Source organism: Cynocephalus volans, chromosome 1 (genome assembly GCF_027409185.1).
Source record: "Cynocephalus volans isolate mCynVol1 chromosome 1, mCynVol1.pri, whole genome shotgun sequence".
NCBI classification, from domain to species: Eukaryota; Metazoa; Chordata; class Mammalia; order Dermoptera; family Cynocephalidae; genus Cynocephalus; species Cynocephalus volans.
In genome coordinates, this window is record NC_084460.1 from 280,313,152 (window position 1) to 280,332,143 (window position 18,992).

The 18,992-nt window shown below is 42.6% G+C and overlaps 1 protein-coding gene across 3 annotated transcripts in view; it reads left to right on the top strand.

The window, feature by feature from the left end:
• The first annotated feature begins 8,204 nt into the window (after positions 1-8,204).
• SMARCAL1 (SWI/SNF related, matrix associated, actin dependent regulator of chromatin, subfamily a like 1) overlaps positions 8,205-18,992 on the top strand; it is a 61,115-nt gene continuing 50,327 nt past the window's right edge. For 2 of the 3 annotated variants that reach the window (XM_063095223.1, XM_063095238.1), the window contains exons 1-4: positions 8,205-8,360; positions 9,459-9,495; positions 9,820-10,704; positions 11,450-11,500. In XM_063095223.1, coding sequence (XP_062951293.1) covers positions 9,876-10,704; positions 11,450-11,500 — 880 coding nt within the window. In that variant the 5' untranslated portion in view covers positions 8,205-8,360; positions 9,459-9,495; positions 9,820-9,875. The remainder of the gene's footprint in view (positions 8,361-9,458; positions 9,496-9,819; positions 10,705-11,449; positions 11,501-18,992) is intronic. The other variant, XM_063095230.1, reaches the window with a different exon arrangement.

The window sequence follows — 18,992 nt, forward strand, 5'->3', positions numbered from 1 at the left end:
CATTTTCTCATTTAATCCTAACAGGAAGTCTATGAGATAAGTACCATTATTTCTACAATGGAGATAAAGAAACCAAAACTTGAAGAGATCAACTTGCTTCAAGACGAATGTAAAGAGAAAAGTGCAGAACAATATGTATAGCATGCTGCCATTTTTATAAAAGGAAAGGAGGATAAATATACATTTCTATGTGAATGCACATAAAATATATCCAGAAAAATATGCAAGAAATGGGTGATATTGCATACACAATTATTGTTTGCCAATTAAAAGTAAATAAATCTTTTTTAAAAGAAATGGATGATATTGGTTGCCTGCTGGGAAGGGGATGGCTGGGAGATGGGGTGGAAGCATAGCAGAACCAAGTTTTGGGGGCACTGAAGCTCATACAATTTGGAGGGGGCACTTTTACAGAAAGAAATACAAAATTATGAATACAAAACTAGGTATAGAGTTTAGAAGGGATATATGCAAATGAGGGTCCCTGAAGCTGCAGTTTATACAGCTTCACATTTTAAGTCTGCCCCCAGTGGGAAGCAGACATTTTACTATACAGTACATACTTTTTTGTGTGTACAGAGTTTGAATCATGTGAATGTATTGCCTATTCAAAAAATATATAGTTTTTCGTAAATTAATCTTTTTAAAGGCCACTTCTTCAACTCACAGCATAAAGCAGGCCTTTTAAATTTTTCAAAAAGCCAGTAACTAAGTAGTTTTATCTTTTTACACTCAGAAGAGGATGTGCCTAGAGCAAGCTGGAGGAGGTGCTGAGAAGGAATTCTGGAGTTGTCTGTTTAATGGAAGGAGGATAGCAGGAGGTGGAAATTTACATCCATAATTCAAAAGTAGAGACTTATGCCAGAAGTCTAAAAGGCTTGAGTATGTAATACTGGACTACACATCACTTGCTATACACATAGGGTTAAGAAAAAGAGACCCTGCTTTTTCAGAAGCTTACAAGAGAAAAATAAAATAGAAACACAAACAATATTGAATTGATTGCTAACAGGGAGCTGATTTCCTGGAAACCAGTGCTGAGGACCAAGAGGTGGGCAGATGATATACTAATGCTCTTTCCCAAATGGATCTGATGGCCCATGGTTTTCCGTTATAGCATCCAGGAGTAGGAGGTTCCCTTGCTGTAAACTACCCAGAAAGCATTCATGCTTTCAACTGCTCAATGTGGAGGATATTAACATTTATAAGCACATGTATTTCCCAGAGCCTAACTTATAGCTCAGTAGGATCACAGTCCTTAGTTTTTAGAAGGGCCAAAGCCCTTTAGCATAGGTTGTAGCTTAGTAGGGTGACAGCCCTTAGTTTTAGCATGGCCAAAGACTTGTAGTTTAAGGTATAGCCTAATTTTTTAGAATTGCACATAGAAAAGCTAAGCTTGGGGAAAAAAGAAAACTTTCCCAGGACTAAAGTCACTGTTGTAGATGAAAAAAATTGTAACACAGCATAAATGCTTGCTATTAGGGTAGTTATCCTTTGTGCAGCTAAGCCTAATGATTGTTGCCATGACGAATATCTCATTGTTCTTTTTGTAACCACCTATGTTCCTTTTCTGTAACTTTCTTGCCTGGAGAATAAAAATGGAGAGAAAACCTAACTCGGGGTTATTTCATAGGAATTCTTCTCTTGAAGAAATTGCTCTGGAATTAACCCCTTCTGGGCCTCTCATTGCTCTGGAGAAATGGGCTTTGAGTAATCCTTTGCATCTCCATTCCCCTGGGAGAAGTGACAGCTCAATTAGGATAATTTATTCTTGTGATGAAGGGGACTATTTTCTTCTCCCTGATTTAGTAGCATGCCTCCATTGAATGCAGTTGGAAATAGTTCTGTTTGCAGGAGAATGCCATCCTTGTGTCCTCACCACCCTGATATCTGAACCTGGAGCTTGTGGCCTGACTCTGCATAAGGGACTGATTGCAAGCCCCCCAGGTTAACAACAGGAATGTAAAATAGCCAGCATATATCTTTCTCCCAAGGACAAAACAATCTGAACTTGCAGAGAATTGGAAGTAGACAATAAAAACAATCTTTGAGGGAAGAAGTTGCCTTTTCCCCAGATCCATAGGAATTCCACACTTTGGGTGGTTATTGAAATGCTATCTTAGTTACAGTGGAGCCAGGATGCAGTCCTCAAGGCCTCTTACATTTTCCCCTACTCTTGAAATGTCTTAATAACTGAATGCCCATTTGTTTGTTTGTGTGTTGTTTTATTTCAGTCAGGGGTGGATTCCCCTTTCTTTTTCTACTGAAGACCACTCAGCTATAAGGGGGAAGGCAATTGGTGGCCATAAGTAAAAATCAAATAAATTAGAATTGGGAAAGGCTGAGAGTGGTAAATACAAAGTGTTTCACATGTATTTCTACCAAGAATAGAGCTAAAAACCAGGAGCAATTCAACACATACAGCAAACTACTGAAAATAAGCTTTAGTTTTGTGCTGTGGGTGGCTGGAGGTAGGCTTAGAGGAGAAGATTTTTTAAAAAGAGAAGAATAAAAAGTAAAGGAATTTAACATGCAGTGAAAAAGAAAGACACAAGAAGAGACAAAGCATGAACATACAGAACCGAGGAGTACAGAGGGCCCCAGATGGAGGACTAAAGGAGTCTGAGGGACAGAAGGACCAAGCAAGCTTTCTTGGAATATTATTCATCCACTTGAGGTCTTCAGGGATATTGCAGTCAGCTGATGATCCAAGGTTACATGTTCACAACTGCAGATACAAATGAATTATCACCAGTTAGGTAATTTCCCATGGGATGAATAAAATGATATCAAGAGCAGACTACTGAGCAAAGGCTAGAGGCTCTCCTTCAGTTCAGAATCTATGGAGTGGCATGCTGAATAAGTAGTAGGAACTAAGACACCCGAGGTCGTTTGGGCTCCAATGTAATCTACATCCTTGAGTAAGCTATTTAGCTTCCCTTTGCCTTCATTTTCCCTTAATAATCATAAAAAATAATGTTTCTAATTCATATTTCTGTAAAGAAGCTACCTTGTATGCAGAAGAAAACAATGGTCCAGAAGAAAGTTCAGTGTCCTACCTAAACTTTCTAAACCAACTTCACATCCATTTGCACCAATGGAGAGGTGAGAAGTAGGACTGTGTGTGCACGTGCTGGACTCAGACACTCGGGCTCCCGAGACGGAGAGATGCACCAGAGTCCCTCTCCAAGGAGCTTTCCAATCTGCCTGTCTAGCCCCATCACCATCACCTCTTCTCCAGACTCCTGCGATGGCCTCCTTCTTAAGAGGCCTCCCCTTGGCACTCTGCCTTCTTCCAGCACAGCCTCGGCTCAGCAGTGAGAGCAGTCTTCTTAGGACACACATCAAGTCACAGCATCCCAGTGTGAATCCTCTCAGCCACTTCCCACTGCTCTCGAAACAACATCCAGACTTCTTTCCATGGCCCGCAGGATCCAGAGATTACCTGCCCCACTTACTTCTCCAGCCTCGTCCTGTGCCCCTCCTCCTTCTCTCACGCCGTCCCCCAGCCACACCAGCCTTCTTCCAGCTTCTCAAACATGCCCAGCTCTTTCTTGTATGGGGGCAGCTGTGCCTGCCTCTCCCTCTAGTTCAGATGTTCTTGCCTCTGAGACTTGCTCAGCTGCCTCCTTAGCTCTGTCAGGTCCCAGCTTCAATGCCTCCCTTCAGGGACACTTTTCCTGATTGCTCTGAAATAGCTCTCTCTTCAGTCTCTACTTGGGCCCTCTATTCAGGTTGTTAACCACACTTATTTAGCTTGTTTCCTTTTTTTTTTTTTTTTTTTTTCCAGCCTCCCTAACTAGACTGTAAGCTTTATGAGAAAAGGATGACATCTCTGGGTTCTTATTTATGTTGCAGCCCCGTGCCTTTGCATAGTGTGTGGCCCATAGTATGTCCTTGAATTTTTAAGTGAATATATGAATGAATGGATAAGTAAAGTAGAAATGGTGATATTGGAGGATCAGAAAAAGTGGAATTTTACAAGTCTAAGAAAACTGGAGCAGGGTGTTATGGGGTATGCTTTTGGCAAAGGTCGTACAAAGCCATCCCAGCAGAAAATGTGCCAGATTTGAGAGAGAGGTTTGTGAAGTAATTACAGTCACTAAGATCAAACAGTTAGAGAAATTAAGACACTGGAGAACCCTCTCACCAAACCATGGAATGCATGGGGTAGAAATTACACTGGAGGTTCTGTCTTTTTAACACATTTAGAGTTTTGAGGGGGAGGGGTGATTTGGGCGAGCAGACAAGAGGAGGGAGAGAAACTGAACTGCCAGACTCTAAGCAATTAAGTCCATCAGGATGGAACAACCCCTAAGGAAGGTGAATTTCTTGGCTTATAAACCTTCACATTGCTCCTCAGTGCTTTGGATATGCAAATACCCTTGCCAACCGGCAGCACTCGAGGAGGGAGCAGCTTCCTGGTCCACCCAAAGTCTTGCATCTGCTCTGAATCTTAACACAGAGCTTTAGGTGTGATTAACCTGAGTGATGACATGCCCTTGATGTGGCTGTCAAAAAATCCCTCCCCAAAAGGCTGTTAAGCCCTCTCTAGGGGATCAACAATGAAGGGAAGAGGGAAGCCCTGCACTTACATCATTAGCAGGTAAGCTCCAGAGAGAGGGACTTTAAACTGTTTTAGGTGCCCACACGCTGCTAGGCAAGAGCAAGCATGCCATCGCTCTTTGTGCCTGTAATTAATGTCATAGAGCCCTACTATGGGACTGAAGCTCTCCATTCCAGCCTGGCCTCTGCCTGGCCTGTGACATCAGGGTTAGCTGACTTCTCTGGACTTCCATTTTTTTTAGCTCTAAAGGGAGGAGATTCGTGCTCTCTAAGGTCCCTTCTAAATTTCACTTTTTGGGTTAAGAAAGGAAAATGGGATTCTCTGGAAATGTAGTGTTAACACCACTATTATACTTTGAGGACCCCAGAGTACACAAGGTGGAAAATTAAGAGTTATGAACTGGAAATAATATATCTTAGATGCAGTCCTTGTCCTTCAGGGACCCAGAGTCCGAGCTAACCTAGATAGGATGTTGTAGAATCCTAAGGGACTTGTGTTGAACCTGAGAATGACAAATTCATACCATTTGGATCCTTTTGTAAATGGCCAATTTTGTGTCTATATTTTATAGTAAACCTTGCAATTTTGTGCCTTTATTTTATAGTAAACTCTCAGCTAAATATTCCAAGAAAGGAAGGAAAGAAAAAACAAAAACAAAAACGAAAACAAAAAACCAACCCTCTGACCTGAGAGTTAGAAATCAAGGTTCTTTAGAAGCAAGCAACAGAGACTGACTTTGGTTAAATTATGCTCCCTCCCCACCCCCAAATAAAGAATTCACAGGCAGGCTAAAGATGATTCGCAGAATAGCAGAATCTGGACTCAAGCAGAACAGGGTCAGTGCACCTCTGGAAAGCTGGGTGGCCGGAACTAAGGAACAGTCTCCATTCAAAGCCACCACAGAGCTGGATCAGTTCAATTGTTTTCCCACGTATATCACATCCCTCAAGATGAAATTCCCAGAAGGAGTCTGGTTATTTCCACTTGTGTCCTGCACCTACTGCTTTGCCTGAGGGTGGGGCCCCTTGATTAACTCTCCCCACCCAGTCTATGGTTGTTGTTTTTTTTTTATAGCAGCTTGAGAAGACTGATTACAGGTGCCATTTAGACTAGCAGCTGATCTAGCCTCTATTCCCTCACTTATGAAACCGGATAGTCTCTAAAGCTCCTTCTATCTGTAAAATTCAATGTATCGATATATCTGTGAATCATCTATCAATGCATATTTGTTTGCTGCTCAATTAAGTCTTGAGCCACTGATAATAAGAGTGGACTGTTTTTACAGCTGTCAGATAAAATAAGGAACACCTGGGCAAATTTGAATTGCAGGTAAACAATGAATCCTTTTTAGTATAAGTATGTCCCATACAATGTTTGGGTCAAATATTTGGGACATTTGCTAAATCTGGTAATAACAGTTATTTCTATTCTCCGAATGCTGTAACCTTTTGGAAGACAGGAACTGGACCTTACTTATCTCTGGATTCTCTTACAATAGTGTCTGCCTATCACGTCTACAGAACAAACTCTCAGGATTTTATATTTAATTATAAAAATTTAGCTTTACAAAATATTCATCACATTGTCATCTTGTTTGTTTCTAAGGCAACCAGGTCAAGCTTCAGATTAGTCTGATACTGCCCAGCTGATCAGTGTTTGGGAGCTTTAGCTGTGCTGTGTTTAGTTGAAGGCTTTGCATGACTTCTTGACTTTTTTGCTTTCACTGCTAGGAAGCTCCAAGTTAAATCAGAGCTTGCCTGCTACAACTATCCTCTCCTTTTATTCCTCAGCTCCTGCACTTTCCTCCAGGCTTTTAAAACTTCTTAACTAATAAATTTTCCTTATAAGTTGCCTTACGAATTTCTGAAGTATAGAAATTATTTAAAAGACTTGCATACAGTAAGACATCAATAAATGATGCTGTTGACAAGCAAAATATGTGAATATAGAATGGAATATGATTAGTTTACTTTCTGATGATGTTGGTTTTTTTATTCAATTCTTATTTTAATTTCCCATTCTTAGAATTTCAGAATTTTAGAGGTAGAAAGTTAATCACATCTTCTAGTCTAATTCCAGACTTACCAAACTGAGATTTCTGGGAGTAACATCCATGAATCTCTAAGAGTTCCAGGATCCAAGATTAGGATACACTGGTTCATATGCCCTCTTAGTATATGTCAAAGGGCAGCATATCATTTTACAGTCAAGATGACTGAGGTCCAGGAGAGTGAAGTTATTGTCATATGAATCGGTGACAGAAATGGGTCAAGTGCACAGCAACCAGCTTTCTTAGTAAATTAACTGACTCCGCGGGGGACATGAAGGGCAGGCATAGGTGTTCATTAATCGGTTTCTGTTCACACTATATAGTAGGAAATGGATACAGAGAAATAAAAGACCTAAGAAGATTTACCTTGAGTAATAGCAACATCCCTCTCTTATCTGTTCTGGGATTGCACAGTTCACTAAGCAATTCTCCCGTATTAGTTAGCTTCGACCCTAATAACAAGGAGATTTACCAAGGTATTGTTTTTTATCTTTACTCTACACATGAGAAAATGGAGGCGTAGCCACTGTGTTTACATGGCCAATAAAACAAGTAGAGCTGAGATTTGAGCACTTTCTACTACTAAGCCTTATTTAAGTTTCCTAAGACAAGCCAATGTTTCTGTCACCTGAAAAATGATTTATTGTTTCAAAAGTTACACAAGTTCTGTATGATTATTATAAGAAATTTTAAATAATTCAGAAAAATATAGATTAAAAGGTTGAAAAGCATTTTCCACCCTACCCTGCTCCTGAACAGTTTGATGAGTTTTCAAGTTTCCTTCCAAGACCTTTTTCTATGAGTTGTAATAGCACCACTAACGTGTACACTGATGATAGAGGAATATTATATTCACCACCAATATGTAATCATGGAATTGATTGCGGACGGGAAAGAGTACCAGTGCTCAGAAATGGCATAAACTGACTCTGAAATTGTCAAATTACTAGATTTCTCTCAAGAGTAGGGGCTTTGGAATCAGAATCACAAACTAGCCTGACAAGGCTTTGAGAACATTATTATCGAGTAACTGTCTCAGTTTTCCCATCTGTAAAAGAGAGATAAGAATTATATGTGTTCCATAGGTCGTAGTAAAGATTAAATGAGGTAATTCATATTAGTGCTTAGCACAATGACTGATGACAGCAATGACAACGATAATGACCATGCCAATTCTCCTGTGGTCTGGGAAGGTGGAGGTTGGGGCAGAAGGTGGGGCTTTAAATGGCAAAAATATCAATACCAGGAATGGATGGAGGCCCGGAGGGATACTTTTTACTATGTTCGAGCTACCAAATCAGTTCGGCTGCCTGTCTAGAAACCTCAGCATCCCAGGCTTTCGGGATCCGGCGTTTTTCCGAGAGTCTGGGAAACCGAGAACTGCAACTCCCAGGGTGCACCACTCCCGCCCCGCCCGCGATACTACGTCTCCTAATGCTCGCCAGGCCCCTGGCCCAAACTACAAGTCCCAGAAGACCCCGCAGCACCAATGCGGATCCTTGTCTCATCCCTCCTAGGTTTTGAAGGGGAATTTGCCGCCGCGCTGGCCTCTGGGAAATGTAGTTCGATGGTGAGCGACTCCAACCGGCTTGGGCGCTACCAGAAGGCGGGCGAACTGGTCGTGCTCGGATACCGGCACCTCTAACCGTCCACCCGGAAGAATAATCTGACTCCGGAGGGCTCTGGAGACCAGCCCGGGTTCGGGGTTGGCTGCAAATGCGGCTGGCTTCGAGGCCTCACCAGGTAAGAAGATAGACTGGGAGGAAGGCGGCGGAGGCGGGCGAGACCAAATGCCAGCCTGGAAGAAGGAATGGGCCCAGGGGAAGGGTGGTCCCGCGGGGCGGGGGAGGCGCGCCCCGTAGTGGGGTGGAGCAGCGGTCCTGGCAGAGAGAAGAGGGGCGTCCGTGGAGTGGGATGGTTTTATGGTTTAGGGCTGATCAATGAGACTCCTCGCGTGGCTTCATCTCCCCTGGCTAGTGGAAGCAGTTAGCCCACCAGGCCTTGGACCTGGGAGTTGGGGAGTGCAGAAGAGCCCTGGTTGGAAAGTTAGGCAGGAGTGTGTTATCCAGGGACAATGAAGGCTTCTGCTGGTCCCCAGGAACAAAATCTTTCCCTAACCCCAGCATAGCGGCTGGTGGTTGTAGGAGGTGGAAGGTTTCTGAGGATAGATGTTTTGGGGGACTCTGGCCAAAGGGAGCCCCAGCAAGGAAGGAAACCTTTAAACCCTCTGGCTCCTCTCAGAGGCCTGAACGGTGCTACTGGAATACCTCATCTTTATAAAGCGTTACAGGGCATTACATTGGGTGGTGGCTGTTTAGTCTGAATCAAGCAAGAGAAATTGTTGTTTGGCTCCCTGGTTCTAGAATACTGTAAAAGTGGCTAAGAAGGAAAATGTCCAGAGAAAATTTATTGGAAAAAATAATCAGGGTACAAAACAGAATGTATAGAATGTTCCTATTTTGTAATAAATACCTATATCACCCAAATATTTTGCATGTATTATGTGGTTATGGGTAGAAAAAAAAATCAACTATACTGTACTCTATTTACAGTGGTTATTGATGGTTGGTGAGATTACTGATTAATTCTACTTTTTTAAAAAACATCTTTATGTAGCATCTGAATTTGTACAGTGAGCATGTATTACTTCCCACCGCCCCTCCCCCCAGAGTCTCTTGGTTGCTCCATGCTATTGCATTTGGAAGTCAGTCACTAAAACCAGCTGCTGTGGCTTCCATGGGCCACATCCAGATTGGCTTGCCAGGAATGATAAGAGGATTGAATGCAGGGGGTGGAATTTAATGTGCAGTCTATGTGACACTAATGCTCTTTTCCTTCCAGGTTGGAAAGAGACTATTTTAGCAAGTGTCACATCATGGTATGTGGTTGTTTGGTCTATTTCAATCCACTATGTTGTCCTTTCTAGTTTAAAATGTCACCTTTCTCATTATCTGATGGATTTAGGTGGCATTGCACAACTTTCTTGGGATCTGATAACTCACCTTGGCTGGGGGATGGGGAGCAAAAAAAATATTGCTGCTGAAATACCATTTTAGCTTTGGATTTGCTTTTTGCCTTTTCATGAGGATTATTATTTTAGCATATGCTACCTACTATCCCTGTGTGTGTGCACTTTTTTTAATTATAAAAGAAACTTTAATATATCCTTTGGTATATTAAATCTTCTTTTTTCCTTCCACAGCTTTTGCCAACCTTCTGATTAAAGGTTAATGTTCTTGCATATGCAACCCTGTTAAAATGTCCTTGCCCCTTACAGAGGAGCAGAAGAAAAAGATTGAAGAGAATCGACAAAAGGCTCTGGCCCGTAGAGCCAAGAAGTCATTAGCAGAACAGTATCAGAGCACAGACTCAGGTTCCTCCATTGCTGCCCACCATTTCCAGTCCAGGCAGGGTCCTTCCCACAATCTCCCAAGGGAGTCTTCTAAGCCATCAAGCCATGGTGTCATTTTCAAGCAACAGAATCTCAGTAGTTCATCTGTTGGTGACCAAAGACTTCATAAGTCCCACAATTTTCATCTCAGCTCACCAGAGCAGGCAAAGGGAATATGGAAGAGGCAAGGAGAGGTATCCACTGCCTGCCCGAGTCACAGCCCACCAAGTCAAATGACTGTCACTGGGATCTCCCCACCCTTGGCACAATGTCCTCCAGAGGTTCCTAACCAACAGATCTTGGGTTATGAGTTAGATCAAGGTCATTCTCATGCTTCACATGAGATCAAATTGGCACCCTTTGCTAATGCAACTCATGAGCCTTTGGCCAAAGCAAAGAGTTCCCAGGAGACAGCAGCTTCTGCCTCTGGACAGTCTCCCAGGGATCCTGAATTAGAGGCCAGGACAGTGAAAGCCTCCACCTCGGGGCAGAACATTTCTGACATTCATTATAACTCAGGGAGTGTGACACCCAGAACAGAAGGAAAACTCCAACAGAAACTGGGAGCCTTCCGCCAAAATGCAATAAGCTCACAGCAGGGAGCTTGCATAAGGAATGGAGACCGTTTCCAGGTGAAGATCGGGTACAATGCAGAGCTCCTGGCAGTGTTCAAGAGTCTGCCCAGCAGAAGTTATGGTAATGAGTCTTTTGTTCTTCAGGGGTTTTTTTTTCTTTCTATTTTTAGTCTCTTTTAATCTAACAGTTTCTCATAAATATTAAGAGATTGCATCGGCACATTCTGTCCATCCAGTTGCTAAAAAATTTTCTATTTTAGCTTGTGTGTTTCCCTTTATAATGGACATTCCCTCAAACAGCTGCCAGACATAGGGGCTGCTGCATGGCTGTATGGAGAAAGGTTGGGTATTTACTGATAAGCCAATTTCTTTGCCAGGTGCTCTGTATGTGTTGTAGCATTTAAGCCTGACAACATTTTTTTTAAATAGGTAGATGTTATTGCAGTTTTTAAGGTGTTGGAACTGGCTCAGCAAGGTTAAGTAGCGTGCTTAGGTTGGTCTGTCTGGAAGGGCAGAGCTGGGATGTGGCTTGCTCTGCTACACCTTAGAGCAAGTGCTCCTCATACTGCTTTGCCTGACTACAAAGGAGATTTGGAGAACTTGCATTCTAGTCCTAACTCTGCTCTCAGCCCTCTTAGGTGAAACACATAACTCCCCAGGGCCTGAGTTGACTTCTACTGTATGGAATGAAAAGTTATCTGTATTTACTATTTGTCCTCTACAGAGATTTTGTAAATCAGTAGGGGCTTGCCGATCAACTGTTTTGAACTTGGCATTCATTCATTCATTCATTCAGAAAACAAGGTTTTGTTGAGTGTGCAAGTACAAAATATTACAACAGTCATCAGCCTTCTGTTTTATTTCAGATCCTGCCACCAAGACGTGGGACTTCAGCATGACAGACTACAGTGCCCTGAGTAAGTAGGCACATCATTGTGCCTCATGGAGTGAGATACTGATGTTGAAGAAAAGTTTCTCTGGAGTAGCAGATGTGGTCTAGCTTGTGGTGTGCATAGCTTTATAGGTGGTAAAAGCTTTCAGGGCCCCATCCCCACATTCCTTCCCACTATGGCCAGCCTAATGAGGTGGCTGCTTGGGCAAAAGTCATTGGTAATATGAACGAAAGCTAGTACTTCATGGTACCTGCTATGCACTAGGCTATTCTAAGCCCCTAAGTTATGCTATTTTATTCCTTATAACAGCTATTTTGCAAATAGGGAAACTGAGGCCCAGAGAGGATGAGTAACTAACACAGAGTCAAACAGCCAATAAGTTGTGCAATTAGGATTCAAACCCAGACAGTCTGACTGCAGAGTGCACATTCCACTGGATTGGACTGGCTCCCACACTGACAGGCAGCTGTGCCAGCCCTGCTCCCAGGAAGAAACAGCTCAGCAAGCAGCACCATCCCCACCATACTCTCTGTGTGGCTGGCTGTGTCGAGAGTGCAGGGAGGGGGCATCACCAAGCAGGTCGTGAGCCCCTGGGTGTACCAGTCTGTCTTCTGGGATTTTGTTGACTGTCCCACACCAAGGTTTTCATCACCTCATCCTGGAGCCCATGCCTCTGTCAAGAGTCAGCCCTGGGTGTTCTCATCTCCCATCTTACTCATCTCTCCCAGCAGCCGTTTCCACACCCTCTTCTCCTACCCAGTTCAAAAAGGGAAACAATGAGGATGCATGCTCAGGTTGCTTTAATGCAGATTTGGGGCATGAGGTAGAGTTATCTGGAGTCACCAGTGCAGTTTCTGGGGTGTGAGGTGGAGGGACAGCTCCCTGCAGAACTTGCTGGTTCTCTCCGTGGCCTCCAGTTCTTGAAATGTGTGGCATTAGGTGGTATCCCTTTTCTTTCTTTTTTTTTTTTTTATTTTCTTTTGTCGATATACATTGTGGCTGATTATTGCTCCCCATCACCAAAACCTCCCTCCCTCCTCCCTGCCCCCCTCCCCCCCAACAATGTTCTTTCTGTTTGCTTGTCGTATCAACTTCAAGTAATTGTGGTTGTTATATCTTCTCCCCCCCCCCCCCCGGTTTTTTTATTTGTGTGTGTGTGTGTGTGTGTGTGTGTGTGTGAATTTATATATTAATTTTTAGCTCCCACCAATAAGTGAGAACATGTGGTATTTCTCTTTCTGTGCCTGACTTGTTTCACTTAATATAATTCTCTCAAGGTCCATCCATGTTGTTGCAAATGGCAGTATTTCATTTGTTTTTATAGCTGAGTAGTATTCCATTGTGTAGATGTACCACATTTTCCGTATCCACTCATCTGATGATGGACATTTGGGCTGGTTCCAACTCTTGGCTATTGTAAAGAGTGCTGCGATGAACACTGGGGAACAGGTATACCTTCAACTTGATGATTTCCATTCCTCTGGGTATATTCCCAACAGTGGGATAGCTGGGTCATATGGTAGATCTATCTGCAATTGTTTGAGGAACCTCCATACCATTTTCCATAGAGGCTGCACCATTCTGCAGTCCCAACAACAATGTATGAGAGTTCCTTTTTCTCCGCAACCTTGCCAGCGTTTTTTGTTCAGGGTCTTTTGGATTTTAGCCATCCTAACTGGGGTTAGATGGTATCTCAGTGTGGTTTTGATTTGCATTTCCCGGATGCTGAGTGATGTTGAGCATTTTTTCATATGTCTGTTGGCCATTTGTATATCTTCCTTAGAGAAATGCCTACTTAGCTCTTTTGCCCATTTTTTAATTGAGTTGCTTGTTTTCTTCTTGTAAAGTTGTTTGAGTTCCTTATATATTCTGGATATTAATCCTTTGTCAGATGTATATTTTGCAAATATTTTCTCCCACTCTGTTGGTTGTCTTTTAACTCTGTTAATTGTTTCTTTTGCTGTGCAGAAGCTTTTTAGTTTGATATAATCCCATTTGTTTATTTTTCCTTTGGTTGCCCGTGCTTTTGGGGTCGTATTCATGAAGTCTGTGTCCAGTCCTATTTCCTGAAGTGTTTCTCCTATGTTTTCTTTAAGAAGTTTTATTGTTTCAGGGTGTATATTTAAATCCTTAATCCATTTTGAGTTGATTTTAGTATATGGTGAGAGGTATGGATCTAGTTTCATTCTCCTGCATATGGATATCCAGTTATCCCAGCACCATTTGCTGAAGAGGCAGTCCCTTCCCCAGTGAATAGGCTTGGTGCCTTTGTCAAAGATCAGATGGCAGTAAGTGTGTGGGTTGATTTCTGGATTCTCTATTCTATTCCATTGGTTAGTGTGTCTGTTTTTATGCCAGTACCATACTGTTTTGGTTATTATAGCTTTGTAGTATAGCTTAAAGCCAGGTAGTGTTATGCCTCCAGCTTTATTTTTTTTGCTCAGCATTGCTTTGGCTATGCGTGGTCTTTTATTGTTCCATATAAATGTCGGGATAGTTTTTTCCATTTCTGAGAAAAATGTCTTTGGAATTTTGATGGGGATTGCATTGAATTTGTATATCACTTTGGGTAGTATGGACATTTTCACTATGTTGATTCTTCCAATCCAAGAGCATGGGACATCTTTCCATCTTCTTGTATCCTCTCTAATTTCTCTCAGCAGTGGTTTGTAGTTCTCATTATAGAGATTTTTCACCTCCTTGGTTAACTCAATTCCTAAGTATTTTATTTTTTTGGTGGCTATTGTAAATGGGCAGGCTTTCTTGATTTCTCGTTCTGCATGTTCTCTATTGGAGAAAAGAAATGCTACTGATTTTTTGTGTGTTGATTTTGTATCCTGCTACTGTGCTGAAATCATTTATCAATTCCAGCAGTTTTTTTGTAGAGGTTTTAGGCTGTTCGATATATAGGATCATGTCATCTGCAAACAGGGACAGTTTGACTTCATCTTTTCCAATCTGGATGCCGTTTATTTCCTTCTCTTCTCTGATTGCTCTGGCTAGTACTTCCAACACTATGTTGAATAGGAGTGGTGAGAGTGGGAATCCTTGTCTAGTTCCTGTTCTTAAAGGAAAAGCTTTCAGCTTTTCCCCATTCAGGATGATATTGGCAGTGGGTTTGTCATATATGGCTTTAATTATGTTGAGATACTTTCCCTCTATACCTAACTTATAGAGGGTCTTTGTCATGAATGAATGCTGAACTTTATCAAATGCTTTTTCAGCATCTATAGAGATGATCATATGGTCCTTGTGTTTGAGTTTATTAATATGGTGTATCATATTTATTGATTTGCGTATGTTGAACCAACCTTGCATCCCTGGGATGAATCCCACTTGATCGTGGTGAATAATTTTACGTATGTGTTGCTGTATTCTGTTTGCTAGTATTTTAGTGAGGATTTTTGCATCTATATTCATCAAGGATATCGGCCTGTAGTTTTCTTTTTGGGTTATATCTTTACCTGGTTTTGGTATCAGGATGGTGTTTGCTTCATAGAATGAGTCTGGGAGATTTGCGTCCGTTTCAATCTTTTGGAATAGTTTGTAAAGAATCGGTGTCAATTCCTCTTTGAATGTTTGGTAAAATTCTGCTGTGAATCTATCTGGTCCTGGGCTTTTCTTTGTTGGGAGCCTTCTGATAACAGCTTCAATCTCCTTTATTGTTATTGGTCTGTTCAAATTTTCTACGTCTTCATGGTTCAGTTTTGGGAGCTTGTGTGTGTCCAGAAATTTATCCATTTCCTCCAGATTTTCATATTTGTTGGCGTATAGTTGTTTATAGTAGTCTCGAATGATTCCTTGTATTTCAGATGAATCAGTTGTAATATCACCTTTTTCATTTCTAGTTTTTGTTATTTGAGTCTTCTGTCTTCTTTTTTTTGTTAGCCATGCTAATGGTTTGTCAATTTTATTTATCTTTTCAAAAAACCAACTTTTTGATTCATTGATCTTTTGTATTGTTTTTTGGTTTTCAATTTCATTCAGTTCTGCTCTGATCTTAATGATTTCTTTCCGTCTGCTAACTTTAGGTTTGGATTGTTCTTGTTTTTCTAGTTCTTTAAGGTGAAGTGTTAGGTTGTTCACTTGCCATCTTTCCATTCTTCTGAAGTGAGCATTTAATGCAATAAATTTCCCCCTTAATACTGCTTTTGCAGTATCCCACGGGTTTTGGTATGATGTATCATTGTTTTCATTAGTTTCAATAAATTTTTTGATTTCCTGCTTGATTTCTTCTTGGACCCATATGTCATTAAGTAGAATGCTGTTTAATTTCCATGTGTTTGTATAGTTTCCAGAGTTTCGTTTGTTATTAATTTCTAGTTTTAATGCATTGTGGTCTGAGAAAATACATGGGATAATTCCAATTTTTTGGAATTTATTGAGACTTGATTTGTGACCTAATATGTGATCTATCCTGGAGAATGATCCATGTGCTGATGAGAAGAATGAATATTCTGAGGTTGTTGGGTGGAATGTTCTGTAGATATCTGCCAATTCCAATTGGTCTAGAGTATTGTTTAGATCTTGTGTTTCTCTACTGATTCTTTGCCTAGATGATCTGTCTGATATCGACAGTGGGGTGTTCAGGTCCCCTGCTATTATGGTATTAGTGTCTATTTCCTTCTTTAGATCTAATAGAGTTTGTTTTATAAATCTGGCTGCTCCGACATTGAGTGCATACATATTTATAATTGTTATGTCTTCTTGATGGATCAGTCCTTTTATCATTAAGTAGTGTCCCTCATTGTCTCTTTTTATGGTTTTTAGTTTAAAGTCTATTTTGTCAGATATAAGAATAGCTACTCCAGCTCGTTTTTCTTTTCTGTTTGCATGGTAAATCTTTTTCCATCCTTTCACTCTTAGTCTATGTGAATCTTTATGGGGGAGGTGGGTCTCTTGTAGGCAGCATATAGTTGGGTCCTCCTTTTCTATCCAGTCAGCCAGTCTGTGTCTTTTGATTGGGGAATTTAAGCCTTTTACATTAAGAGTTGTTATTGAAAGGTGTTGATTTATTCCTAGCATTTTATTGGTTGTCTGGTTGTCTTAGGTGTCTTTTGTTCCTTGGTTTCTGATTTACTCTTTGGTTTCTGTGTTTGTTGGTTCCTTAGGTTGTAGATAGCGTTTTTGTTTGCATGTTTTCTCTTCATGAATGCCATTTTTATTATACTAGTGGGTTTTGATCTTTTTTGGGTTTTTATGGCAGTGGTAGTTATTTTTCAGGAACCAAACCCAGTACTCCCTTGAGGATTTCTTGTAAGGGTGGTTGTGTGGTAGTGAACTCCCGCAGTTTTTGTTTGTCTGAGAAATATACTATTTGCCCTTCATTTCGGAAGGATAGCCTTGCAGGGTAGAGTATTCTTGGCTGGCAATCTTTGTCTTTTAGTATTTTGAATATATCATCCCATTCCTTTCTAGCTTTTAGGGTTTGTGATGAAAAGTCTGATGTTAGCCTGATTGGGGCTCCCTTATAGGTGATTGGACGCTTCTCTCTTGCAGCTTTTAAGATTCTCTCTTTGTCTCTGAGTTTTGCCAATTTGACTATAACATGTCTTGGAGAAGGCCTTTTTGGGTTGAATACGATTGGAAATCGTTGAGCTTCCTGGATCTGAAGAGCTGTGATTTTTCCTATACCTGGGAAGTTTTCTGCCACTATTTTGTTGTATATGTTTTCAATGGAATCTCCATTTTCCTCCCCTTCTGGAATACCCATGACTTGGATATTTGAGCGCTTAAGGTTGTCTGATATCTCTCTCAGATTTTCTTCAATGTCTTTGATTCTTTTTTCTTTCTTTTTGTCTGCTTGTGTTATTTCAAACAGCCCATCTTCAAGTTCAGAGGTTCTCTCTTCAACTTCGACAAGCCTGCTGGTTAAACTCTCTGTTGTCTTTTTTATTTCGCTGAACAACTTCTTCAGTTCAGCAAGTTCTGCTACATTTTTTTTCAGGACATTGATTTCCTTGTACATTTCCTCTTTCAGATCCTGTATACTTTTCCTCATTTCATCATGATGTCTAGCTGAGTTTTCTTGTATCTCATTCAGTTTCCTTAGAATTATCACTCGAAATTCCTTGTCAGTCATTTCAAGGGCTTCTTGTTCTATAGGATCTAGAGTTTGAGATTTATTAACTTTTGGTGGTGTACTTTCTTGATTTTTTGTATTTCTGGTATCTTTTTTTTGGTGTTTATTCATTGTGGCAGGGGGTTTCACAGTCCACTGGTTTGAGACTAATGACTAACTAAGATGTTGCTGTGGTTGCCAATTTCGTATGGCTACCTCCGTGACTGCTCAGTTGGCCTCTAGTGCCTTGTGTGTATGGTTGCCTCGGGTCTTGGGCCTCTCCGGGGAGCCACCTTTCTAGTCAGCTTGGACTCTGCTGGGCTGGTGGATCACGTACCACAGGGTGTGTGATCTTTGTTGAGCTTTCGCTTCCTGTGCAGGACTTCTCCCTGTTCTGTGTGCTCTGGCCCAGGCTGTTGGATTGTGCAGTGGCGACCCCACCGGGTGTGTGGTTTCTGTCGAGTCTCCGCCTCCCTGGCCGCACGTCTCCCCACTCTGTGCGCACTGGGCTGGGCTGGGACATGTCTTCTGCAACCCTCATCTATCAGCTGGGCCTTCAAGACCCTGCTCGGCACCGCCTCGCCCAGGAAGTCTACCAGGTTTCTGGTAGGCACAGACGACCGGTCGCTCTGGGTGCCTTTGTAGCACTGTGTAGATCTTTCTTGGGACTTGTTCACCTTTGTATCCCCCCGGCATGGATCGAGTCTAGCGCCCGCCTGCAGCCAGCTCTCTGGCAGGTTCAAGCGGACTTGGGAACTCTTCTACCACGCTATTCCCAATCAGAAATTGGTTAGGCGTTTTTCTGAACTGGTGGCCACAGAGATGGTATCTGCCTCCCAGTAACAGGAAGTTTACCGGGGCCGGAGTCCAGGGTGTGGTGGAGTGACAGTCGGCCCCGCCCGTACTTCCTTGCCCTCCTGACACTGGCCAGGGACGCCCCACGCCACCAGCCCCGCCAGAGAACCGCGGAGGGAGTGGGAGGGGAGGCCAGCCCGCAGGCCCCGGGTAGCCCCGCGCCGGGCCAAGCAAGTGGGAAGGCTCAGTGAGGGGCCGAGCCGAGCCGGGCCGGAGATGCCAGCACCTGGGAAAATGGAGGCAGCCCCGGGGCGGTGAGTGGCCCGGTGATGCAGGCGGAAGCCGGGTGGGCGTCTGCCCCCCGAGCAGGGCTGGGCCAGGGGTCACTCACAGGGCTGTGCCAGGGGTCACTCACAGGGCTGTGCCAGGTCGGGCGCTCACTCTCTGCCTCTGGTTTGTCGCCTTCCCCGTTCTCGGCCGCTGCCGCCTCAGGCTGTTCAGTTGGTCCCACGGCGCGGCTCGGGTGCTCCCAGGAATCTTCTTTAATGCCAGCCTGAAACCTCGAATCCTGAATAGGGCAGCTGGCCACCTTTAGTGCGGCCCCGGCCTCCAGGATCCTGTCTGCATCCACAGCAGCCCTGGCGCCGTGTTCCCTGTTTA